This window comes from Centroberyx gerrardi, chromosome 13 (assembly GCF_048128805.1).
Source record: "Centroberyx gerrardi isolate f3 chromosome 13, fCenGer3.hap1.cur.20231027, whole genome shotgun sequence".
Taxonomy (NCBI): domain Eukaryota; kingdom Metazoa; phylum Chordata; class Actinopteri; order Beryciformes; family Berycidae; genus Centroberyx; species Centroberyx gerrardi.
In genome coordinates this window covers 17,745,387-17,771,242 of record NC_136009.1, presented here as the reverse complement: position 1 = coordinate 17,771,242, position 25,856 = coordinate 17,745,387, and the positions used below count along the sequence as shown (strand labels likewise).

General features: G+C 43.3%; 3 protein-coding genes across 4 annotated transcripts in view; 1 reads left to right on the top strand and 2 right to left on the bottom strand.

Annotated features, from left to right (window-relative positions):
• The first annotated feature begins 1,356 nt into the window (after positions 1-1,356).
• Positions 1,357-2,645, top strand: LOC139925584 (insulin-like growth factor-binding protein 1). Its single transcript, XM_071917022.2, has 4 exons — positions 1,357-1,705; positions 1,896-2,044; positions 2,259-2,387; positions 2,520-2,645. Exons 1-4 carry the CDS (start codon positions 1,357-1,359, stop codon positions 2,643-2,645), a joined length of 753 nt encoding a protein of 250 aa, XP_071773123.2.
• A 2,249-nt stretch (positions 2,646-4,894) lies between these two features.
• Positions 4,895-9,523, bottom strand: LOC139925586 (insulin-like growth factor-binding protein 3). The gene is made up of 4 exons (XM_078287748.1): positions 9,108-9,523; positions 7,779-8,024; positions 6,889-7,008; positions 4,895-5,031 (listed from the first exon to the last, which is right to left on the bottom strand). The coding sequence occupies exons 1-4, from the start codon at positions 9,486-9,488 to the stop codon at positions 4,906-4,908; spliced, it is 873 nt and encodes a 290-aa protein (XP_078143874.1). The 5' UTR covers positions 9,489-9,523; the 3' UTR covers positions 4,895-4,905.
• Positions 9,524-16,830: 7,307 nt separating this feature from the next.
• Positions 16,831-25,856, bottom strand: part of LOC139925578 (tensin-3-like) — a 31,635-nt gene continuing 22,609 nt past the window's right edge. The window contains exons 15-27 of one of the 2 annotated variants that reach the window (XM_071917014.2): positions 25,724-25,856; positions 25,495-25,578; positions 23,265-23,403; positions 22,532-23,103; positions 22,291-22,377; positions 22,047-22,178; positions 20,554-20,649; positions 20,266-20,343; positions 19,842-19,919; positions 19,196-19,364; positions 19,032-19,100; positions 18,689-18,718; positions 16,831-18,555 (exon numbers count right to left, since the gene is read on the bottom strand). In XM_071917014.2, coding sequence (XP_071773115.2) covers positions 18,411-18,555; positions 18,689-18,718; positions 19,032-19,100; positions 19,196-19,364; positions 19,842-19,919; positions 20,266-20,343; positions 20,554-20,649; positions 22,047-22,178; positions 22,291-22,377; positions 22,532-23,103; positions 23,265-23,403; positions 25,495-25,578; positions 25,724-25,856 — 1,812 coding nt within the window. In that variant the 3' untranslated portion in view covers positions 16,831-18,410. Of the gene's footprint in view, positions 18,556-18,688; positions 18,719-19,031; positions 19,101-19,195; positions 19,365-19,841; positions 19,920-20,265; positions 20,344-20,553; positions 20,650-22,041; positions 22,179-22,290; positions 22,378-22,531; positions 23,104-23,264; positions 23,404-25,494; positions 25,579-25,723 lie in introns of those variants that run through there. The other variant, XR_011785276.2, reaches the window with a different exon arrangement.

The window sequence follows — 25,856 nt, the reverse complement described above, 5'->3', positions numbered from 1 at the left end:
TTGATACTCGATGACTTTTCCTAATTTCAAGGGGAAAACTGGTAAACATAAAGTGTAACAAGATCATATGTTTTCAAGGTCCTGTACACATTTTGTATACAACAGTGTTGTTTGGGGTCATTTTGACCCCAAACACAAAAGCCTTATAAAACCAGCAGTTTTACAAAGCTCTTTGAAAGACTATTTTGGTGTTTTTTCCATTATTGACTAACTGCTATGTGTTACTTGCTGATGTTCTGAAGTGTAAACTTGGGTAACACTTTCAATTACAATAATTTTTTGTAGGTTTAAATTGTTGGGGTCAATTTGACCCCAAACATAAAAGATGTCTGTTTATTTTAACATAATAGGAGGGTTAAGATACTAAAATGTACCTGTAAGCCCTTACAGAAAAACCACATGAATTTCCCATGTTTTCCACATGTGATCACATGTGATTTTGCACATGTGAAATTCATGTGGTTTTTCTGTAAGGGAGGTGCCAATTTTACTGGTGGGATGAGTTGCTTGGGGTCACACAGAGGACAAAAGCATGAGTGGGGTTGGTGTGTGTAGTGCATATACGTGTGTAGAGGTATCTGGCATCTGCCAGAGATAGCTATGACAAATACTACACCAAGGAAACAACCAATTACTACAGGCTTTCTTCAGACAAACATGTTGTGATTCCAGTACGGGAATACATAATGTTAGGGTTATGCAACGCTGAAGGGGAATGATCTTGTTTGCTTGTTTGGCTGATAAGATGGACCTTCAACAAAGAGAGGGACAAATACGTTTTTACTGTCAAAATAGTGTCAAAGAATAGTCCATCAACATTACTTAATAGGTATATGGCTACAACAATCACATCACAGTTCATATAATCATCAGCCATTATCTTGTAGCCTTTAACTCCTTGAATTATCTTGTATTGCTTATAATAAATGTTATTCATTATTCATGACTTCGATATATTTCATACAGCAGGAGTATTTACGGGAATGTTTTCATAACCTCAAAGGATACAGTCATAGATTAGTCATTGAGTTGGCCAAAAACACTCCTAGTCAAGGCTTGTTGTTTTGATGTATCAAATCACTTCATGTTCCAGAGTCAATATTGACAGCGGTCCTTGTGAACCTGGATCTACGTACTTCAAGCAGGGTCATCCACCGATTACAGCAACTTGGTCAAAAATATTTAATATCTGTAGTCACTGTGTCAAACATTAACCCCTCTGGAGGCCAGACCGCTGTATAAATACAGCCGGTTCGGAGAAATCAGTTTAGAAGGAAAACTACAGTCATACCTATAGTTTGCAAGACTCAGTCCAAGAAGAAGCTGAAAAAGAACATCTTTACCTGAAGACTGGAGATGTCTGGATTATATGAGAAGCTGATGCTGGTGGCAGTAGTGGTGTCTCTGGCTGTCCTGGCTGGAGTGAGGTCTTCCCCAGTGGTGGGACCGGAGCCTATCCGCTGCGCCCCCTGCACACAGGAGAAACTGAACGAGTGTCCGGCCGTCCCGGCCGACTGCCAGCAGGTGCTGAGGGAGCCCGGCTGCGGCTGCTGCATGGCCTGCGCTCTGGAGAGGGGGGCGTCCTGTGGGGTGCACACGGCCCACTGCGCCGAGGGCCTCCGCTGCACCCCCAGGCCCGGAGAGGCCAGACCCCTCCACGCCCTGACCAGAGGACAGGGGGTCTGCACCGAGGACCAGGGCCAAGGTAGACCCATTGTTCCAAGGCTTTCCCTCTCCTCTGTCTTTTACCACTTGGTGTGGTGTCATCTCAGCTCATCTTTCTATTCTTCTATTGATCTTAGAATGTTTCACATAGAAGAGCAACAACATTGTAAATCTATAAGTGAAAAAACAAAACTTTTTTATTTTATGAACCATTTCTTCCACCTGTACAGAGGAAGCAGATGGAGTGCCTGACCACAGCTCCCTGCACTACCTCTTGGGGCTCAACTCCCCCTCCGAACCCCGAGACACTGCCGAGGCCCAGGAGAGTATCAAGGCCAAGGTCAACGCCATCCGCAACAAACTGGTAGAGCAGGAGCAGGTGAGGAAAAACATCAACCGGACTAAGTAATTTACCTCCCTTCCACAAGAGGGAGCACTTGGTTTTTAGGAAGAGCTGTTGAATTCTTAGGGCGATAACTGGGCTTAACCTGTCATTTATGAGTCTAATTTGGCATTATATTATATTGCAGAGTATATGGTGTATTCATTTATCTGTGGGTGTCCTTCTCACTGTTTGTCTTCCTTTCGCTTAGGGCCCCTGTCACACTGAACTGCATGAATCACTGGACAAGATCGCCAGCTCTCAGCAGAAACTAGGAGAGAAGTTCACCACCTTCTACCTCCCCAACTGTAATAAGAATGGCTTCTACAAGTCCAAGCAGGTGGGACACATTCTTCAAGGCTTTCACAATTGACACGGTCATTCATTTCACCTGCCGGGAGTTTTATACAAAGTCACCGGCTGATGTATTCATGCGGCTTCCTTTTTTTCTTCTTGCTTGTTTCCCCTCCAGTGTGAGTCATCTCTGGTTGGACCGCCCGCTCGCTGCTGGTGTGTCTCTCCCTGGAATGGGAAGAAGATCCCGGGTTCGAATGACCTCCCCGGGGACTCAGAGTGCCATCAGGAGCTTACTCACTGAAGGATGGACACTGTTATCACTCATAAACAAACACACACCCACACACACACAAACATACACAAACACACCAAAGCATAAAGACACAAACGAATAAGTAAATACATAATGCGTTGCTCACATTTAACCTAAACTTCAGGTAAATGTATATGCAAACCGACATGCATTCACCACATGAATTGACTTCCTTTTACAAACACACACAAGCACACACTCATTCACATAAACACACAACATAAAATATTATTTCAGAGGCGAAAATTTGCTCTCAATTTATTTACATGATGTATGTATCAAGACTTATTTATTCTAAACTTGTATATGCTTACTGGTATGAACCATTTGTAATTTTTAGATTCTTTATATGTTTGCCTATTTTTTTTATTGTAAATAGGGCAACACTGTATACATTTGTGTTTCTGACTAAATAACTCCATTGCTCAAGACCACAGGTCCGCAGCTCTGCCAAGCCCATTTCAGAGTCTTCAGGATCAGTTTTTTTTTTTTTTTTTTTTTTTTATTCATTCAAAACTGGAGCTGTGCACTGCACGAAACAACACAGCCGCTCATTCATTCAACATGTTGACATTGTCGGAATGTATCTCCATTGACGTTTCCTCAATGGGTATTGGGGGAAATACTTAAAGTGCCGCAAGTATGTGCACGGTGGCCAAGCACAAACATATCAGCGCTCATCCAAGCCGCTGTGAGGTTTGGGACGGGTTGCTCTGCATTTGTCTACCTCTACTGGTCTCTGCAGGTCCACAGGTTTAGCAGAGGAGCGCTGGGGCTCGTCTCCAGCTCTCCTCAGCTACACCTTCCTCACATTAGGGCTTTTTATTTGTCTAGAGGGGCTCTTGAGGTCTTTTTTTGGCCTACCCTACCAGAATGTCTGTATTTATTAGGATTCAGTGTTGTGTGTTCATGCTTTTATTTTATTTTTTTTGTTTTTTTTGTTGAGGTCATGTACAATGTGCCTACTTGTTTGTGACTGCTATTTGCCAAGAATGCTGCTATTTAATTATTGGTTTTGTTGAAACAATGTACATATTACTCTTCTAATTCTGTAGATGTGCTTTCAATAAAAATGTGATAACCTGATGATGGGATTGTGTTTAAATATGTGTCTCTCCACCAATAAATGCTCTCTCTCTCTCTCTCTCTCTCTCTCTCCCACACACTCACACACACACACAGAGCAAGAGAGAGTGAGATAGAGCGAGAGAAAATGAATACTTGGATCAGTTTATACTGCCTTTATTAATTAAAAATAGACCTCTGAGGGTTGCATTGTACATGCAAACAGCATATTTACCTAAACCAAGGCAAGTGTTGAAAATTATCACTGAAAACACCATAACCACTAAAAAGGTACACAGAGATCAGAGATAAGGGTTTGTGGCCTTTATCCCAGTAATCCAGCTTATGCAAACTGACAGAAAAACAACAATGACCACAGTATTGATTAAAGGCAATGTCCCTCTCTCTGTGGCTTGAGATCCAGCATAACAAGTTTATATGCACTGTAGTGTATGAGCTGCATTGAGTCATGTCCAACTCCTGAGGAGGTTCCTGAGGAGCACGAAGTAACTGGAATAAATGGTTGCTTAATTAATCCGCTTGTGTAGGATAAGAATTCACTGTAAGGCAACCAGGAAGGCACTGAACTGTACCATAGGGGCTCAACAGCCCTCATATGCTTACTCTGAAAGACATATTTACACATACATTTTATGTCTGTCTTACTAAAACTCATGACCACACACACAAATACATATTTTTTTATAACAAATGCATTCAGAATCACAAGCATACAAATATGATTACACATCACAAGCATGCACACGTGTGTAGTGCCACTTAATTGTGCGTAAATGAGCCCTCTCATCAACGTTTGTGACAAGTATAAAAGTCTCTGTACTCAAGTGTATAATAATCAGGGCAGGGCCTCCGAGATAAACTGTATCCTCTGCTCAGAGGCTGGCCAGGTTGGCCAGACATATAAAGCATATGAGGAATCCATCCAGGCGCTGTAAGGAAGAGAATGTGTCTGGGACAAGGAGACTTTTTCCTGGTAATCTCCCTCCGTTCCCCTTGCCTTGCCTCAGAAAAGGTCCCATGGGCAACAGATAGAAATAGCAGACATCCGTATATCAGCTGAGCCATCTCTTGACCTCTGTCCCAAAAATCCTCAATGTCTCCATTTGTTTACAATTCTTCTTGCTCTCACTCCCACCCTCCCTCCCTCCATCCTGCTCTGGTCCTATTGGCTCTCAGAGTTGTAGTACTGGGCGTCTCCTCGCTCCTTCCCATCAAAACCTGGCAAGGGCTGCCCGTATTTGTCCACACACCAGCAGAACCCTCGCTTTCTGCCTTTGGATGGACGGCACTGTAAAGGAAGGAAGGGACAAGGTGAAGAGAGAGAACAGAAAATGAGACAATGCAGCTAAATGCATGAGCCCCAGCTGAATATCCGGCATTACGGGCAACAGCCTACTTTACTCAATGAAGTAGAACAGTAATAGTTAAGAGGCATTAATGGTCAGATTGTGCTGAGTCGACGCAGCCTTGGCTATCCAACACGCTGTGGTATTTTGAGCTGCTTTTATGGTCTACCTCCTGTTACACACACATATAGAGACCTTAAAGGTAAACAGAAACCTGGTAAAATATTTGCTTAGTCCCGTTTGTGAACAACTGAGAACCAAGATCTATTTTCAGAAGCTGGTGGCCAGTACGAATCATCTGTTGCTGATTATACCCCACAGCTCCAAATTATGGGTACTACAAATGACTTACAGAGTCTGTGGAGCTACCCAAGGGCTGTTATTTTACTGCCAATTTTACTAAAGGTCAACCTCCACTCTAGTAAAACATGCAGCCATTCATTTGAAGGGCAAAAGCAACTGTGCTGCTGCTCCACAGAGGAGTCAGAGTTGATCAGGATGGAAGTCACCACTATTTAGTCCAATATCACAGGGGGTTTGACTGAGAGTCTGATCTGAGCTGCAGTAAGATTCTCTTGCCATTAGACCATAGTGGCTTAGGTGGTCTGGGACTTCATTTGAGGGGGGAATGACATTGTTTTTGCATAGAGTATTCAAAATGTATATACATTGAATTTTGTCCTTTTTACAGTATCTTACATCTTCATTGCATTTTATGAGGACAAAAAAACAACATGGGGTTTTTAAATTGCAGCTGCATGACAAAAACATCACAACTTGAAGTGTAGGGAAAAAAAACTAGTGCAGTAATTACATTTAAAAACTATTTAAAGCACAACTCAACTTGCTGAGAGAAATGAATCCCTTTGCAGTTCCCATCATGAATTCTGTACTGGCCACTGTATATTCTATATAGACATTTACTGTTAATAAGAAATGTTTTCACTCAAAATCATGCGAACCTCCAAAGTAAACTGACAGACATGAAACGTCTGCCACTCCCTCAGCGCCTGAGGGCTCCGCTCGGTACACTAGGTCCATTCTACATAAACAAAGACAATGAGCCTGGCGTTGAGACGCTGGTTATGAGATGATTGCAGGTCAAGGAGAACACTTCCATTAGGCAGGAGAGACTGCTATGTAATAAGAAAAGCTGCCTCGGTGATGCAGTGGCGCGGGAGCCCTAAGTGCCTCCATATGAATGCGTCAGAACCACTCATTTATTACAAACCGATCGTGGGTGGACCATGCGAGCGTGGGGACGGCTGCAGCTCTATTTCTGTGCCTGCTTCTCAAAAGTCCGGCAATTATGGGGCGAGCGCGTCGGGTGCCGGTGGCCACCTTGACGTCTGTCTCCCTGGGAGGGTTCCCGTTAAACGGCCATCGTCCCAGCCGTCAACCCCACTGGGGTTTGGCCCCTGTGGTTCCTGTCTCCAGAGCCAGCGGCTGGGGTCTACCTCACTGGTGTGGTGGTGCAATGATGAGGCTCTAATAACTACCAGTGGAGTACAGGAGGACAGCTACAAATCTGTAATTGGGCTGCTGGAGATCTAAATCTACACTGTTTGAGTCACTCTTCCTCAACATTGAATCTTCATTAATGTAGACTGTAAAAAGGAAGCACATCCAAAATAAATGGCGTTTTAGTGTTTTCTAAGTTGTAAACAAGTTACAAGTTTTTATATAGTAGGTTATTGCCATAATGTGTTTTCTGATACAGAGATCTGGATTATATCAACCAGCCTATCTCAAGTGACATTCCTCTGCAAGTGCAATATATTATTTTTCTGTTTTTTTACCTGCTTTTTCTTATAGAAGCCCTTTTTGTCACAGTTTGGTATGCGGAAACCTCTGGGGTTGAGAATGTCTGTGATCTTGAGGCTGCTGAGAATGCTCTCCATCTCTCTCCGACAGGGACCCTACAGATGAGGGAACACATACAAAGCGGTTATGTTCTCCAGCTCCAACTTCACAGCTCAAGAAATCCTAACACATCTGCTGCCATTAATACAACCCAGTGAATGTAGCGGTATAATTCGACATGAATTCTCTGTGGTCATTCATAATGATGCTAACTAAGCTGACTCAAGCTGCACCACACTGCTCTTCTGTAATACCTAAACAATGGTGGCTGCAATATGAAAGAGGTGACGAATGAGAAATGAATTCATCTGACCAACTTGTAGAGACTTATGAGTTTGCCAAAGCTGCTTAGGACTCTTAACACTTCACATAAAGGATGGGGGATATAGTGCATTCAAAGAGCTCCAAGAGAGAGCCAAAAGGCTTGTCCTCAAGTCCAAGTACTCCAGTCACTAATCAAAGCGGCCAGTCAAAGCCCATTACTAGTGTGCACTCACTTCTCTGGCCAAAGAGAAGATCAAAATAGCAGCAGGGCTTCCCAACAGGCACTCGCATAGGCCAATCCATCATTCGCTGGCTCTCAGTATACCCGGCACGCGGACGCCTTGTGGCCAAACAACCGCCTGACCCAGGTCAGCCGCAGGGCCACCGTACCCACTCGCTGCCATGCCATTCTATTGCTCGCGATGCCTGCCAGCCGTCAGCACCGCTACCCCAAACATTTCATCACCCGCAGGGGGAGAAAAACACCAAAACACAGAGGGAGAGGAGAAAAACATTCCCCAGTATGCTCTGAAGAGAGAAAAATATTGGTTGTGGTACTTACATACTCAGGCTCCTGTTTGGTCTCCAGAGAGAAGTTCTGTTGGTCTGTGATGAGTGGTCCCGGCAGCTCCTCCATTTTGAAGCTCTGGGCTCTCTTCTGCTGCTCCCGTCTCAGGACTTCTGCCTTGGCAGAGTGGAAAAAGGGATGAAGTGGGAGTCTCAGGGGTCCGGTGGGTCTGCGAGTGCTGTACGAGGCTTGAAGGCCCGGGCCGGTGGAATTTCGCTCCTCTTCCTGATTCTCAACATTCTCTGATAAAGTTTGAGGACAACATTTGTTTATTCGCAAAACAGTATGTTAAAATATATCTTCCATCAAGGGCGTGCTTTTATCTGCTGATTCGAATGTATCAGCATTTTATCAGGAAGCTGGAGGTCAGTTTGAGGGCCACACAGATTCCATTAAGAAGGCATTCCTGAGATGATGGGGAAATTATACCATACTAGCTATCTAGCATCATTTCAGCAGAAAAGTAATAGAATCTGTGAGGTGATTATCACTTAGAACATTTGATCCCAATTGTGTTTTAACCCTAAATCTTGAAATCCTGTAGCACTTTTCCTCTGCAGGCACAAGCTAAAGAGTTCTGAAGCTATAGATTCAATATCCTCCTAACCTGAAAATGAACATTTGGAGACTTTCAATATAGCATTTGCCAAATGCACTCAGGGAGGATCGGGACTATACATTGAGTGCACAAAAGGAAAAACACCTTTCTAATATTGAGTTGCACCCCCAATCCCCAACCCCCACCGCCAGCCCAGCCCCCACTCCTTTTGCACAATCCAGGTCTCATTTATCTCATAACTCCTTCTTTAACATGTCTTCCTCTGTTTATCTACACGTCTTACATCTTCTCCCTTCATGACTGAAGTGGGTTTAATGGGTGAAAGTGATTAAAGCTTTCACCTGGATTTATATGGTCAGTGAATTTTATGAAAATAAAATCAGGTGTTGCTAACATTTTGCACACTCTGAATGTACAACATATTAGTGACATCTTCCTGATATTGAGTTGCTCTTACACAATCCACATCTGAATTGTCTCAAAGCTTAAAAAATCCCTCTCTAACTTGTCTGCTTCTCTTGATCTAGGCTACATCCTTTGTGATTTGCATAGCTTTAATTAGGGAAATCAGTAATGACTTTTACCTGAATTCACCTCATCAGGGTAGACTACTTCGTGAAAAGTGTCCCTAATATGTTGCATATTCAATCTGCGTTAACGTGCTTATCCGCTTTAAGAGCCATAACAACCATAACAACATTCATTAAAAACTGCGATAGCCTGCTTTGCGCACAGGGCGCGCGGATTCAAGGTGCGTGCACAACGAAATTACCTGGTAGTTCATTGACTGGGGGTGTTGGTCCGGTAGTTAGTCTTTTGTTAGTAGCGTTTGCACAAATCCCACGTCCCTCCAGCAGCGCCTGCAGAGGTTTAGTTTCACCGGGCTGATGCTGACAGGTCAGTCCGGAGCCACATCTCCCCGTGTACACTCCGCACGGCTGGCCAAAGCTGAGCGCGCAAGTCATGCAGCAGCCGCAGCCCGGTTCGCGGACTCTCTCGGCGCAGTCCTTGGGTAAAGGTTTGCACAGAAGCCGCGCTCCTGCATCACATGGTTCGCATCTTATAACCGGCCCGACCGCACCTGATCTCCGCGTAAACGATGCCAGGACAAAAGTCATGCAAAGTGTGCGAAAACAGGCATCCATTATGGCATCTGCGAGCTTATGGTCTGGGAGTAAGTACACTGTCCTACTCTGGTGACTTTTCAGTAGGCAGCTTGTCTCATTCACATAAAGCCACCGAACAAAACATCTCAATATATAGACCCAGTGACTGTAGTCACACCCCCGAATAGCCTGTGGTCTACTGATGAATTGCCTAGACTCCGTTATTCCTTTAAAACCATTAGAATAACATGCTGCTCTTTCGTATAGATTTTTAAAAACTAATATTGCCTACTAGGAAAATAACACTGGAATAACATCGATATAGATATCTGCTCTGTAAGATTCATTTTCAAAATAAAAATTAATAAATAAATAAAAAATAATAATATTTTTTTGTATAGCCTAATATCTTTAGGGTGATAATTTGAAAAAAGTAGAAGTGATGGCGTTCAGTTGAGGTCTGGTTTGTTTCTGAACACATTTCATTTCATATGCAGCTGTTCTAGCCTATCAGACACAGTTTTAAGGAAATCATCATGCTACCCCGAGAGCCAGAAATATACATGGCGCAAAATCCACAGCAGAAATGGTTTAAATGTTTATCCCCTCTCAGTCTGAAAAGCCCACAAACAGGGCCGGGTCCAAGCATTGGCCATATAGGCGGCGCCATGAGCGAATCCATTCATAGGGGGCGCCAATAGTGTGTGTGTGTGTGTGTGTGTGTGTGTGTGTGTGTGTGTGTGTGTGTGAGAGAGAGAGAGAGAGAGAGAGAGAGAGAGAGTGTCAGGTATCTACAGCTTTCTTCAAGTTGGTGCAGCTTAAATGTAATTTTTCAATGATTCAGTGTTACCTGCAGTGTACTTAAGAGGCTTAAGTGTGCCTCATGTGCTACACAATGTGTGTTTTGTGTTTGTGTGTGTATGTGCTCGTGCATGTTATGTGTGTGTTTGTGTGTTTCGTTGCGTGTTCACGTATGTGTGTGCGTCTACTGATCTCTGGCCAAAGAAGCTGCATATGACCCTACATGACCTCTATATCGTATAAGCTCATAATCTTAGACCTCCAAGCCATACATAAGACGATTATTTCAAGCCTTGATACAATATAAGTAATGTAAGTGCACCCTTACAACAGATGAAATATTATTAAAAAAAATTGACAAATCCTAAAAATACAAACCTATACCTATACACCTCACTGACTATCATGACCTTACTTTCCTTTAGAAGATTGCACATGTTCCGCAGTCAGAAGGCAGCTTACATGCTGTACATCTCTTATCTCTTTCTGTACGTCTTATCTCCTCTTACTGCATGTGACCGTGACAACAACTTACTGTAGACACTTTATCTCCTCAGCTTCAAAAGGCTCTACAGGGTCAATATGAATCATTCACCTGACTCGCCGATATAATTTCGCTTCGCACTTCACATCACCTCATACTCACATGTCCCACTGCCTGAATGGACGGGTCTGTCCTCGCTTGCAGGGCTTGATAACGTGGTCTGACAGTTTAATGGAGGACACTGGAGGAAGGGCTGGGTTTTGTAAAATAGAGCAAAGGTGATCAAAGGGATGAGATTCTTATAAGCAGCCAGGTGAAATGACTTGGTAGACATTTTGAAACAAATTTAGATCATCATCATTTAGAACATCAATCTCATACCTAACTTGGAGTAAATCTGTTGGCCTACATACATCATTCAAAGTGGCCTACCCATATGGTGTTCAGCATGTTTGAGTCATGCGGAGAATGCACCTCATGCACCTCTGCCTCACACATACAGTAAAGCAGCGGTCTCTGAACTTGTTGTTAGGACGTGTGACATTGTTGGGCCTGTTCTGGTCGTTTGTTGTTACTGCTACAAAGCAGCCCTTAAAATAAGGACACATACCACACATGCAAGTGGGAAATTCCTAAGTAATTGCATCTATAGTGCTTTTAGGTCCACTATTAATTGGTTACAGATGAGAGAGGGAATACACCAGCACAAAATGTCCAAAATACCTCAAAAGAATAACAGCAGGAGAGGCGAGGTGTACAGTTCCTCTTTTGCGTTTGAAATTTCTTGGAAGCCAGTGTCAAATCAGTTGCCAACAAGCCCTGGCGTCCTGCCGCCTGTTAACAGACAGGTCTACAGCAGAGCAGTGCTCAGTGGAATGCCAAACATTTGTTTCATATGCTGAAAAAAGCCTGCTGATTTTCCTCCCTCTCCTCCGGTCGGAGCTCTTTGGAAGGGGGTCTCTCAGCCACCTGTGCATATTCGGCATAGCAGAGGAGAGCGTCGGGCACAGGGAGTAATGTACTGGAGGACTGGCTGCTGGAATGTTGTCCCGCAGCGCAGCCACTCAATAAAGAGGGAGTGTGAAGAATGTGCTTTTTCACACACAGGATATTACTGTACATGTGTTTAACATAACCTGCTGTCAAAGGCAACGCCGGCCAACCGCAACTGCTTGTCAAATCCTAATCCACGGCAATTTTCCACTGTTTAAAGACGATTTGGACGAACCAGACTGTAGCTTATTGTAGCCTGTTGCACTGAAGCTCTTAGCTAAATATAAACCCGCTACTGAATGACTCTGTCTCTGGAAGTCAGACATATTCTCAATTTCATCCTCAGTCTTGTTAAATTAGCCCAAAGAATCTTGTGCTGGGTAGTTCTGAGCAACATCGAGGGTAGCATTTATTCTAAATATTTCTTCAGCTCTCTTTTTTTAACTGGCTAGCATCGTTGCACTTAATTTTTTCAAGCAAATTACTTTAATACAGTAGTTGTATTTGTATCTCTATCCTTATATTCCTACTTTTACAATGCAGCTATGTCAACCTCAACTGTTAACCATATTTATGCTGATGTGATGTTAATGTTCCTACTTTTTTTTTCATTTTGGAAATGGAAATGCATACATCACGTTAAGTAAATCAAGTGGAAAGAGAAAACCATTTTATTTAAATGTGTCCTATACATTACTGAACTGATGGATGACCAACATGGCTCATTTGCAAGTCATTTGAGTGTGTTTGTTATGATAACTTAAATCCAACATAACTATCATAACACATTGCTCTCATTAGAAAGTAATTGTAGAATAATGTATTGCTCTGATTTATGCAATATGTAATAATGGTTCTTTCAGTATAGCTTCCCCAGCTCCGGCTGTGAGTGGGAGTGTGTGTGGGTGCAGTGTGGAGATGGAGGGGTATGGTGTTACTGTAGTGACAGTGAAAGGCACAAGAATCTGCAGCGAGGGCCAAAGCTCACAGATAGGAAAGCACATAGTTTAATCAGCTGGAGGTCCGACGAACGTGTCTGGGTTTACCCAGGAAAGGGAGGTGTGTGTGTGTGTGTGTGTGTGTGTGTGTGTGTGTGTGTGTGCTCATGCTTGTGTGTATGCCCCTCACTCTCAAACACCAACCATCCAACCTTCCATCGTACTTGGAATTTGGGATGATGGTGGGGGTGTAGTGTGTGTGTGTGTGTGTGTGGAGAGTGAATGTGGATACATGTGTAGGTGTGTATGGAGCAAGAGAGGAGGGGGTGGGACTGTCTAGGAGTGAGGCTGCCGAAGATCACATGGCAAGTCTGGTACGGTCACTGTTATTCTTTTTTCCCCCTTAGTCTCATGACTGTCTCTTTCATAATTGCCCCTGTCTGAGAGCTTTTCAAGCAGACCCTCATCACAGATGAATTGGATGCAAAGGTCTCTATTATGATTAATATGATCATCTTTTCCCTTTGATTCCGCTCTCACTGGCACTCGTACAGAGCTTCAACAATTATCCGATTATTAGACGCGGTTTGAATGGTGAACAAAATAAAGAGCCGAAAAGGGCAAAGGCCACCTTTCATCTAATTCCAGGGTCGGTTAATTCTTTTTTTGGAGTGGTCTGTTCGTGGAGCTGTCATGGTCCCCATTCCTGGAGGCTTGGCCCCCGGAGCAGTCCAAGGCTCTAATTAGGCCGGAGCGAAGTGGAAGACCGAGAGAGAGGAGCTCTCAGCACTCAGCCTGACGGATTGCAGAGTGCTCGGAAGTGGGCTGAGAGTGGCGCCGCTCACTTTGGGCACAGAATCCCCCCCAGACACTATTGCTTCCTACGTCTGTCTGTCTCTGTCTCACATGTAGGATTTGCATTAAGCATGTATTCAAACATGTATGCACATTCACACATGCAAAACACATTGATTCTCTCAACCTTTCTCTCTCTCTTTTCCTCTATCACTCTTTCATTGAGCTTTGTTATTCAAGAAATATACTAACTTAATCATATGGAAAGCTTGATTAAATATATGCAGTTAAAACAGCTTATAATTAGGGAGTACACATTTTTCACATCTGTTTTTTTTTTTTTTAGCTTTTTTCAATGCTTTAGACCTACGGAAATATTGTGTAAAAGGACTCATATATGCACCAGACAACAATACATGTAATTCATTCTCACACAATCATATATAATTTTCTCACTGACACCGACACATCATTACTCATGGTAAACAATGACAAAATTATAGCTGGTGGAGGAGGGAATAACCCTTGGCAGACACAGACCCTGCAATGCTCCATTTATTTTGGAAGTGATGGTGGTCTGCGGTTGCAAGATGCGGTTTGATGCCGATGTGGAGAGAAAAGGCAGAGAGTTATCACTGTTGGAAGTCCAGCAATCAATATAGAAAGTTATAATTGTCTCTGACAGGTTCCCCCAGCTTTGAAGATCAACTAACACAGCTGACTTTCTATAGCATCAGTATTATTAAGTGTTTGTGGAATTTGACATACAGGTAACTGCCAAAGGAGAGGAAACACTTGAGTAAATGAGGGCTACAAAGTACAGTGTGTGTCCATAAATAGATCCATGAGTTGCAGTAATTTGGCAATGGGGCAGTAAAGTCATCCAACTAGAGAGAGAGAGCCATTGTGAAAGCCATTCATTGAGGTGAATCAATGTTGTCAGGGATTTTCCTCTGTTACTGTTGAAAAGGCAGAGTAAATGGTTTTGACCACTGACAAGTTCCACTCAGGATACCAGTGAGTATACAAATGCATCTGTGCTTCTTTCTTCCTTACTCTCTCTCTCTCTCTCTCTCTCTCTCTCTCTCCCCAGCGTACTCTGTCTTTACACCTTCGCTCAAAGTCTCTTACAATGTTAACACATTCACATCACAAAGGCAGCACTTGACCTTGCTGCAGTTCTTTCCAGCTCAGCGGCCTGTTGAGGCTCTTCCAGAGCCACGGTCCGTGACGCTATCTGGGGCTGAAGAGAGTAATTGGGAGCCTGTGCGCTCTGTAACTTGCTACCCTCCGGTTAAAATGGGTCACCTTTACTTTTAGCACAGTCAAGTGTTACAGTTCAGCCAGGATGACTATACCGCCTCACTCTCACATGACAGCAATACATCAGAAACAGTTTGGGTTTCTCTGTTTATAGTATAGAAATATGCATGCATTTTGCCAAAGAGCTGGAAAGACTCTGTTTTTCTGATTCTGACTTTTATTGTTTCCTAACATTCAAGACATAAACATCCGTTGTAGTTATTTATTCATTAATGACAAATTTTCATCATGTCCCCTCATCTTCTTGACCTGAACTGAACTATCATCTTTGTTATAGCCAGTGGTACCCCAATATGAAAGTCCTCTGTTAATCCCACAATGCATTTTGAGGTTTCGGCGTCTGCTGAAAACCAAACAGGGGCCTCAAATTGTGCAGCCATCCCAAACTGAACTTTCTATTTTTGCTCTCCAACCTTTGTTCTGCCTCTAAGGAGAGATGGCCCTGCCCCTCTAATTAAGTGGCCGTAAATGTGGCAGAGCCGGGATGGTCAGAGAATTGAAAATGAGTTTTGTCTTTGATAAACAGAGCCTTTCACCTCAGCATTATCCCCGACACTTCACTGGAGACTGCTGCGGAGTGAAACTTGAATGGTTTCGCCAGGCAACTGCCAGAAGTGACTGCTGTAAACCTGTGAATTTTATTGGCAGGCTTGTGTTTGTTGAAACGACATACTCTATGTGACAGGCTTAATCAGTGTCCGTTACGGGTCCCTGCTTGGGTCAGGAATGTCAACACAATGGCAGTTATTATATCCCAGAAGCTCATCAGTGGCTGCCATGTTTATATTTAGATTTGGAAGACAGGCCTAGTTCTGCACATGCTTTGAGGCACATGCTCCTGTCATTAATCAGCTATACGTAATAGTAAATACTAAAGTATATCAAACAAGCTTGATGGGAAATTATTTCAGTATCCAGTTACATAGCTCTCTCTCTCTCTGTCTCACACACTGTTATTACCTGTGTGAAATATTGTCCCTCTTGACAGATTCCTCTGTAGTCTAATGCTGCTGCTTGCTTCTCTGGACTTTCCCCAGCCTCTTTTATTTCTAGGCCACTCCACAGTAAATAACAGAGGAAGATGGGCTGTGGGCTCTCTGCAGTCGCCACACCTGGGCCTTCGCTTCCTTCCTGCCCTCCCCGGGAATTCTTCACTTTCACCACCTGCAGAGGGACAGTAGTGGGGAGGAGGGACCGGTCTACCCCATTACCCCCCTCCTCCCCCTTTCCCCTCTGCAATTTTATTCCCTCTCAACACCATTGGCCCAGTCAAAGACCGACCTGTCCGGGCCTGCGTCAAGGTAAGAGCCTCTTTTTTTACTGCACTTCAAAAATTAGACAGTGGACACGTGTGTGTGTGTGTGTGGTATCTGTGCATATATGTGTGTGTAAGAGAGAGGGAGAGAGAAAGACACACAGAGAGAAAGAGAGAGAGAGAGAGAGAGAGAGAGAGAGACAGAGAGAGAGAGAGAGCTTGTGTGTCAGTGCTAGCTATTCTGTCATACAGGCTCACACAAGTAGTACACCTTTATAAACTATGCGGTGGTGGGCCACTTAAGTCCATTACCATCACTTTTCCACTCTTTAGCTATTGCTACCAAAGTTAATTTAGACTGGGGAAACAGCCACGTCACAAAACCGCTCCACTTGACTCCAGACTCCAGGTTGCAGGAGTTCAGGAGTTTGCTGAAGTTTTGTGTTGCTAGTGTCCTCTGCTGGCTGAAAGTTGAACTGAAACTATTACATTCTCCATGGTGGAGATGTTTCAAAACAGGGTGACTCTTCATAGAACCCCAAGGAAGTAGTGTCATGATTTTCTTACCCCTCTCAAATCATTTTTTGTTTTGTAAGCTTAGTTAATATTGGCAGACATTGACGGTAGAAACCTGTCTGTAACAACCAAACTACATGATACTGGGTGAAGTGTAATCTCGCCTTTCAAGTCTTATCTTCTAAGTGTTGTGGCTGATCTTCACGGACCTGTGCATAGTGTTTATATGTTTCAGTAATGTGCTTAATAAATTGACAGGTGAAGTAACTTTTCCCTTTTGTTTATTTACAGAACACATCAAACATTGCATTCCAATATACAAATGAACTGTTCATGTAGCGTGTTATAGACAGAGGCACAATATAATGTATTACTCTTATAAGTATAAGATAGTATATAGGTGTGAGGTACAGATAGTAGGTCATGAAAATGATAACAACATAACAAATGTGTACATAATCAATGTAAGCATATCAACAAAGCTTTATTGTGGTTGGTCCCTCTCTAGGTAACATAGTTGCCCGACACAAAGTTAAAGCACAAGGGAATGAATATTTTCATGGTCATCATCTCATACACAATGTTTGCAAGTTGACAACTGGGGGAAATAAACCACTATCTTTGTCCCAGAGCAAGTGTATTGTATATGTCATTGACAGATGACTTACTGGGTCCGAAATTTATTAGCGCAATTCAAAACTGAGCGCTTTTCTTTCTTGTAAGAACTTGTAAAGAACTACTGCATTTACAGCATTTGTTCTATCAACATAGAGGCCTCTATCGTTTTTTTTTTAAAATGCAAATTAAATGTACAAAATGATGTATAGTGATATATTTTTGACACTGAGACATTGCAATGCAGTTAGTGGCAATACGCTCCCACAAGGAGGACAATACAAAACACTAATTTGGCAGCGGTGAGAGGAATGCCACTCGCATTGTTTTCTACACAAAGTACTGATGCGTTTTTAACCAACTCATGTCAACTCAATATATATTAGGGTTTACTTAAAAATATTTTTTCTATGGTTTTATTCATTTCAACACACTCACACATTTCATGATAGCTTTCAAAGTGGTCATATTCACATACATCATAACAGAATAGAAGAAAATTATTTAACATAAATGGGTCATGGAGACACATGGGTTCAGAGAGGCCAAATACATAATGCACATGTATGCGATGGATTAAAAAAATAAAATTTTACATTGCATAGATAAAGTAAGGATAATCCTGCAGCATGTATACTTACAGATGTAGCCATTCCAGAAGTCCCACCTTTTACATGTGGGCTGCTTTCGCGCTTTTGTTTAAACTTCACAAGAAATTGTCTCAATCCTGCTCCACTAATGTAGGATAGATGCAGCATTGAGGAGCTTCTACAATGGTTACCACTTTACACAATGTTAATAGCTTGAATAGAGTTTGTTTTGGTTAAATATTACAAAAGACACAGTCTTACATGCAACACTACTGGGTTTTCTTAATTTATCCACAAATAGCTGCGTGGATTAGAAAACCAGCCATTGTACTATGGATACAAGATATGTTGAGAAGGAATATTTTAAACTGTAGTAACATAAGACACTACAGTTGTAAAACAGTAGCAAAAGATTACATGTCTCTCTTTATGATTTTGTTAGTTGGCTTCCTTACAGTTCATTTAGAGGAAAAGGTTTCTTCACTCAGAATGGGAGTTCATCCTGTTGAAAGATGTCACTGAATGTCCTGGAGCTGGTCAGTGTAGTGTCATCATTACAAACATACTTAAACTTTTGAAGAACTCCATTGTTCCTCTCCAGTCCTTGAGTCTGCTTAACTCCTGTTTCAGTCAGTTCAGTCCAAGGCAGGCCTACTTACTCTTCTGAGAGCCAATCATCACCTTGGAGACAAAGTTGACAATGGCACTAGCTGGCTGCTCAGGGTCGTGCTCGGCGAACAGGTGACATACATTGTCCATGGCACTGCCGGTTTTCCTTGCCACAAAGCCAAAGATCCTGCAAAGGTGGAGGAAACTACTTAACGACACTGTCATCCATCTCAAACAGACCAAATATGTGCTTTATGTAATAACCATCAAATAAATAAAGCTATTGCTGTTCTGGTTGTACCTATGTAAGAATAACTTACTTTGCCGAGGGGCAGCCATCTTTTCTCCACCTATGATGGGAGGAAAAGGAGCATAAAACAATGTTACTAGTTTGTTAGAGCTTGTCGATTACTTACTTTGTACCTGAATATTTACAATCAATACTGAGGAAGTTGATTTTCTTGTGGATTGAGCAATCATGGGCAAGTTTGTTGATATTCCTTGCTTGTGTTTCCTGCCATTGTTTGAATCAAGTTATCTATGAAACATTTTGTCATACCACACTCTCTTGGAGTGTAATAGGCTGGGCTAACTATAGCCATGACCTGCAGCCTGAAAATCCTTAAATGGCATGTGTCAAAATGTTAAATCTGTATTACTCACTTTCTATCTTGAGGGTCCAATGCACAGTATATGACTGTGTTGACAGCGTAATGCCTCCTGAAGAAGAGTCTAAAAAAAGAGAAGGGGGAGGGTTGGTTATTGTGTTAAGTGGGTCTTTGTATGTGTGTGCACACGTGTACAGTGCATGTGTGTGTGGTACTCACTTCCTCTGGTTGTCGGTGAGGGTGATTCCCTGGGAGGAGACCTTGAAGTGGACCACCGTGGAGGTGGGACGGGGCTCGGAGCTCAGAGTCATGCTGGTGGCTTTCTGCACCGCCTGGATGCCTGTGAGAGACTCCATCTCCACCGAGCCCAGGTACCACACATTACAGGCTGCCGGAGCAGACGGAGACTCAAATTAAACTTCAAATTAAACTCCAATTAAACTCAGACTCACTTTAATCACTAGGTGCAATAACTGTACAGCAATTTGTCTTGGTGACTTTGAGCAGAGACATATTGAAAATTTCCAGAGTTTCATAGTACAGCACATGGAACAAGGACAACAGGACCTTATGAACACACGAAAGAAAGTAGACTATATACCGTGTCACTATACATGTATACATCCTGAATACAATATATAACAACATAGACATTCAACATTAAATATTCAAAGGATGATCATCTCAGAATTGTGTGTGCTCTTCTATTTTAGTACATATCAGTTATTAGATTTTGAGGCCCTTCAACCATCACCAAAGGTATAATCAAATTCCACCCATGGAGTGTGTCCTTGTTTGCCTACAGTGCAATCATTGCTCAGTCTTCATGGCTATTCATAGCGAGTGATCTTAGATGTCTGATTACCTGCTCCCTGTTTGAGGAGCTCAGCAGCAGAGTTGGTGACTGATTGCGAGGTATTCTCCACAACATCCTCAAGGGGATCTGAGAACATGGAAAACAAAAAATACATCGGCAAGATTCTTCAGTGAACAGCGTCACTGCTACATTAAGAAATACAATGACTTCATAGACAGACAGACAAACAGATAGACAGATAGATAGATAGATAATATTTGTGACCATCATTCATTTTTTCCTTATCATTCTGGTTTCTTTATGATTTGACTTTAAGCCTTTGACTAAACAGCCTCGTAAACCTAAATAATGATCAGTCTCTTATCTGACCACAAGTTTCCCCAAGTGCTACCTTCTCTTAAATTAGTGTCATTTTACCATTTCTGTGTGTGTGTGTGTGTGTGTGTGTGTGTGTGTGTGTGAGAACTCTCACCTCTGTCAGGTATAATAAGTTTGCATGGAAGGGCCAAGGGGGTGATTGAATGCTGGCAGACCAATGCAGTTAAGCTTCCTGTAAACCAAACACACATCAAACCAGTTCCAGTTAATCTGTCATGTCATGCTGCAGATGAAGTTACTGAACAGCAGCCACTTGCACAATGCACCAGTGACCAGGAGAGGGCAGTATTGTGCACGGCCTCTTGATCTGTGGTGTAGGGCAGCCTTATAACCAGAGGGTGTCACTGTTGTAAACCAACGGTACAGCAGAGTGGACACTCACCGAAGTAGGGCTCATTGGGGCAACCCTTCAACCGCACTCCTTTCTGTGTACACTCGATCAGGAAGTGGCGTACTAATTCATTGGATAGATCTCCTCCTGTCAGAAACAAAGAGAATAAAAGGAAAATAGATATGAGAGGTCATTTATTCCTCACAATAGCACCAGTCTGCTTTCTGTCCGAGCAAATGTGTCCTCTATCTGACACCCCTTATTTAGTCTGACCTAAATAGCAGTTCCAAGCATACGCCTCAGTCTAACAAGTAATTTCCCAGCCTCCAAGAGTTACATAAAACATATTAAATCGCCACATACAATCGCTCCAGAGATTAATGGGATTATGATTCAACAGAAGCGCCTCCGAGGGGGCAGGAGCAGAGTCTATGTGAGGAATGTCTTGACACAAAGGCTCAGAGAGAGGCCCTCTCCTTAAGGTGGGTTGGGTTTCACACTGTTAAGGAGCCACAATGCCCTAAGCTGAGAGTGTGGAGAAGGACCGTGTCATGATGTCACCACAGGTGCCACTGGACTGCAAAGGGGTGAAGGCAGACAAAAGGACAGGTGTGAGGGGGAAACTGGAAGGGTTGTGCGCTGCGGTGGACTGGCGCTGGGGAAGGGTACGAGGGCAGAGGTAGCCCTTACCACGTGTTGTTTTTGGTGAGAAATGTATCTTAACTTGTTTCTAATATACAGTATGTTGAGAAGGATTTAATGTCCTTGGGCCCTTTTCTGAAGTAGAGAAATTGATGTGAGAAACTTCAATCAGTGAGTCTTTGTTTTCACATTGAAACAAGGCCAGAGAATGCTGGCTGGGAGCATTTGGCCAGTTCCTCTTGAAGTCCCTCGCACTTTGTTTTGGTTCCAAGAAGAGCTCCCCCGTATTTCATAATGAACACGCTAAACAAACAAACCAGGAAATAAATTAACGTAGCAGCATGATTTTGACTCCCTTTGATATAGCATCTACATCAGGCGAAGTTATGTGGGGCAGGGACCTTCCCTGGAGAAGGCCCAGGGATCAATGCAGGCTTATAGACCCAGCACATCCATTGTTAAGAGGTGAAACATTAGCTGCACATCTAAGACTACCTGGCAATAGGGGTCTGTTTGGCTATATCATGGTAGTGCCCAGGAGAGAGACCCAGAGCAAGGAGCTCTCACACACAAACAGAGGCAGAACTCTCAGGTTCCAGCCATGGAGGTGAGTACAGAGGACTGTAACTGTAGAGGGCTTTGTGTGTGGTTGTGTGATGTGTGATTCACAGGATGTCCCTTCAGTTGGTCCAATCCCTAATATTTCCACTATCATACAGAGCTCTTGGGAACAAGGCATAATTCACACAGGAACAATTTCCTAGCTCTAAGATATGCAGACAGTCAGGCTCCTTTCTCTTTCTTTCTCTTTCATTTATTGCAATGCAGACCCAATAAGTATATCATGTCAATTAAAATTTCAGCTTGGAAGAAGTTCTACTTTTCGTGCACATCTACTGTACCTTTCTTAGTCTGCTGGAGGACCGAGGGTGGCGGCGTTGCCACCTTCATGGCCAGCCCATAGGCCCCTCTAAAGGAGTGGCTGTCCCGCACGATGAAGCAGCCAGGCTCCTTGTCCTTCAGGACTGAAATGGCTGAGTGAAGAGAAACACAATGACATAATGAGTGTGAGGTTGCCATATAGTTTGGCAAACAGTTTCAGTTATTTTATTACATTGAAACAAAAGACAGTAATTGGAAGCCTACCTTGATCCCTTGAGATATCTGGCTTGTACCAGAATTTTGATGTGTCTTGCACAAATTTTACAGTCACCTGTTTGCTGACCAGTACATCTGGAAAACACATATAATGATTAGTCAGTGTACCAAGCACCACTGTAGCAGTATTCATTCATGTGTGGTAAATCAAGCCATGTGATACTCATGAGGCCATTAGCTGCAGAATACACAGGATGGATTGATAGCTGACTCAGGACTGCTAGCTTACCTGGTAATGGCGAGGCTGTGCCTGGCATCTGAGCTGAGAGGTCAGGCAAGACGTTGGGGAAGGGAATACTGAGGGAGCTCCCGCTGTGGGGGCTTGAGAAGCCACTGAGGGCTGGAGAGGCTGTTCCCAGGGAATGCTCCCCATCTGACGCCCTCTTCTTCTCGGGCAGGAGTGGGGGCAGGAGTGGGGGCTGCACCTGGAGCGGCTGTGACTGACTCTGTCCATCCATGGAGGTCAGAAGATCCCTGTCCATGTTTCCATTTCCCAGGAGAGAGGAGGTGGAGGGTGCGCAGTCTGTGCCATAGCCCAGGCCTGAGTCCTCTTGCTCATCAAAGCTCTGAGCAGGACTGTGGCTGAGAGCGTAGCGGGCCACGTGGCTTCGCTGGCTGCTTCGGGGAGAGCTGTGGGCGTTGGGGGCAGGGTGAGGGTGGGGATGGGCCAGGGGCGGAGAGTGGTGGCCATAGTCCAGTGACATGGTGTGTTGGGCTGGTTGTCTGGCAGTGGGGTAGCTGCTCAGGGAGGTGTGGCGGCTCAGGATGGCATGCTCTGGCCAGGGCTGGCCCATCAGTGGTCTTGAGGTGAGAGGAAAAACAAAGGTGAAGGATTATAAAAGTATGATAAATATGCAGCAAAACTGCATCAACTAGCAATTAGCCAATAAGCCGTCATGTGTAAAAGTGTACAAATATCTTCAAAGGGACACAGAAAGACTTTTCACTGGATGGACCTCTACCTATCTGTCCGCTGGAGGGTCCCACCGATGGAGGTGGAGCGTGTGGCGCTTAGCAACCTGTGGCAGCTGAGGGAAGAGTCTGGCAAGCCATCATCTGGTAGTCCAACATGACCAATCATCTCTGAGTATCCCTGGGGCTCTGCGTGAGAGCAAGAGAGTAAATAAGACATGATGCCTCAAACATAATCACATCCACAATCAGGGTGGAAGATTCTGTTCCTCGTCAAGGTAGAGCTATTTTTTTTTATTTCATATAAATAAGAAACTAAATATGGGTATAGGAAAAATATGGGTATAGGAGAATTAAAGAGAGAAATGAACTTCTAAAAGCTAAACTAAGCAAAACTAAACTCTGTAAGACCTAAGATGACATGATATGAAAGAATGGTCACAAGGTATGGAGAAATCCCCTCAGGGAAGAGCACTGGATTTTTTCCAGTAACACATCAATCAACATTGGAATTAAAATGAAAATCGCGTCTGCTGCCTCGACCTCAGCCATTGATCTGTAAGAAGCAGATCACCACATTACCCCTGCCATAAACCACCGAGTCAACAAATCAGACTCAACTGCAGCTAGAAATTAAAAGCCCTCTGACATAATTATCTAAAAGCTTTTCTTTAATCAATCATAGCCTGGAGCCATTGACAGCAAGCTGCCCCCAACTTGAAAGCACATGTTTCCATATAGGTCTACTGCCAGATTTTCTATGGGTTACTTTTATGGGAATGAGAGGTGCAAAGCTGACAAGAACTGGTTTCTTTTTGTCCCCATTTCCCCTCTGTGTACACAGAGACACTTTCATGGAGGAAGAAAAGTGTTTTTGTGCCATGCTTCCTGACCCACGGTAACCATGGAGATGTGGCAGCAGTGAATGAAGTGATTCTTGCCTGGGTGTCTGAACTGGTGAGCACAGTAGGGGCACAGATCAACTCCGAGGCGCTGCCACTCTTACACCGCTTAGACATAGATCGCTATAGAAACAGGCCAATGAGGGGTCAGATTGACATCAAGGTCAGATCTGTAATGAGATCGTCCCTCTGTATGTGGGTAACCTCTGACATTGGCACTCCAGTGCCTCTCCAGTGACCCTCAGTCACAACAGTGCTCAGAAACCATGCCAACTACAACAGAGCAAACATTATTAAGGCTCTGGGTCTCCATTCAAGGGGGGGGACAGGCTCTAAACTGATTTAATTATCTAGTAGATAGTTCTTTGATAAAGAGCGAGTAAACAATGAATACTTAAAAGTTTTGACATGAAAGTCCACAAATGGCAGTGCTACAAAGTGCTGTAAAAACACAACTCTCCCCATCGCTGAGAACAATGCCGTACCCAGGGTGTGTTCCACCGCAGAGAAACACCACAGCAAAAGCATCCACACAAAAAGAAACAAAAACTGCTCAGTTTTAATCCGAAGAACATCACTATTATGTCTAAAAAAGTTTTCTTTTCGGGATGTAAACCACGCAGACATTCTCCAAAAACCAAACATGGGAAGCCGAGACTGGTTAGGAATCTCCCTGCGCAGGCATTCATGAGGCGTCTTTGTTTCCTGCCTCTTCCTCAAAACCGCTAAAATTCCACAAACAACAATGTAAGCTCTATTAGTTAAAGCAAGGGGGACCTGAAATAACTCTATACTGGTGAGATAGCGAATCCTAACACGCAGACATTGGCAAGTTGTGCTGGGCAGCCATGAAAGGAAAACTTTTAGCTCTTTGTGAGTCCCTGGCAATTACGTCCTGCTCGCTGCATGTCTTTTTTGTCACTCATTCACTATCTTTAATTGGGAGAGAAAAAAAAATAACTAGAGTGGGTGAATAGAAGAATGGAGGGAAGCTTGAGTAAGGGTTTGCACAAAGAAAACAGACTTAATTTGTGCTTTTTTCCTTCACAGAGCACTTTGTTCATTATTTGACTTCCCACAATGAGGTGCCTCAATTCCAAAAGCTTATTCAGAAGGTCAGGCGACCCATATTTTGGGTTCACAATGGAATGACATTTCTGTTATTTCAATATATACTGTCAATTTCAATGGAGAATAGGATTTTTTTTAGTATTGTTCCGTTTTCTAATGTCTATTCTGAGAGCCTGCTGTTAAATTCATAATAATTAAGACTATTTACTTCACCCTAAATGAAGAATTATATATTAAAGCTATATGTGATGCTCGGTTTTCTCAAACTAGTCTATTCAGTTTGTAAATAAAGGAGATATGACCCTACCATGTTCTGTTCTGTAGCCTCCATAAGACTGCATGCTAGGAGATGGAGTTTGCCTGAGGTGAGTGAATTCCGACATATTTTTCACTGGAAAACAAAAGCAAATGAGGATCAAGTTAAAAAATCATGGCAGACAAAAAAACATTACATTTGAGCACAACAAAGCCAGTCACAAATACATGTTAAATCATAAGAAATGTGTATTTACAATGACAGAGTGAAACATAGTTACCATAAGGTGTAGGGGGAGAGATGGGGAAGGCAGGAGTGGGCGGAGTCATGTCACTCCCAGCCTCAACCCCGCTGTCCACGTCTGGGCCCTGCGCCCTGTAGTCAACACTGTCACTCCTGTACAACATGCCATG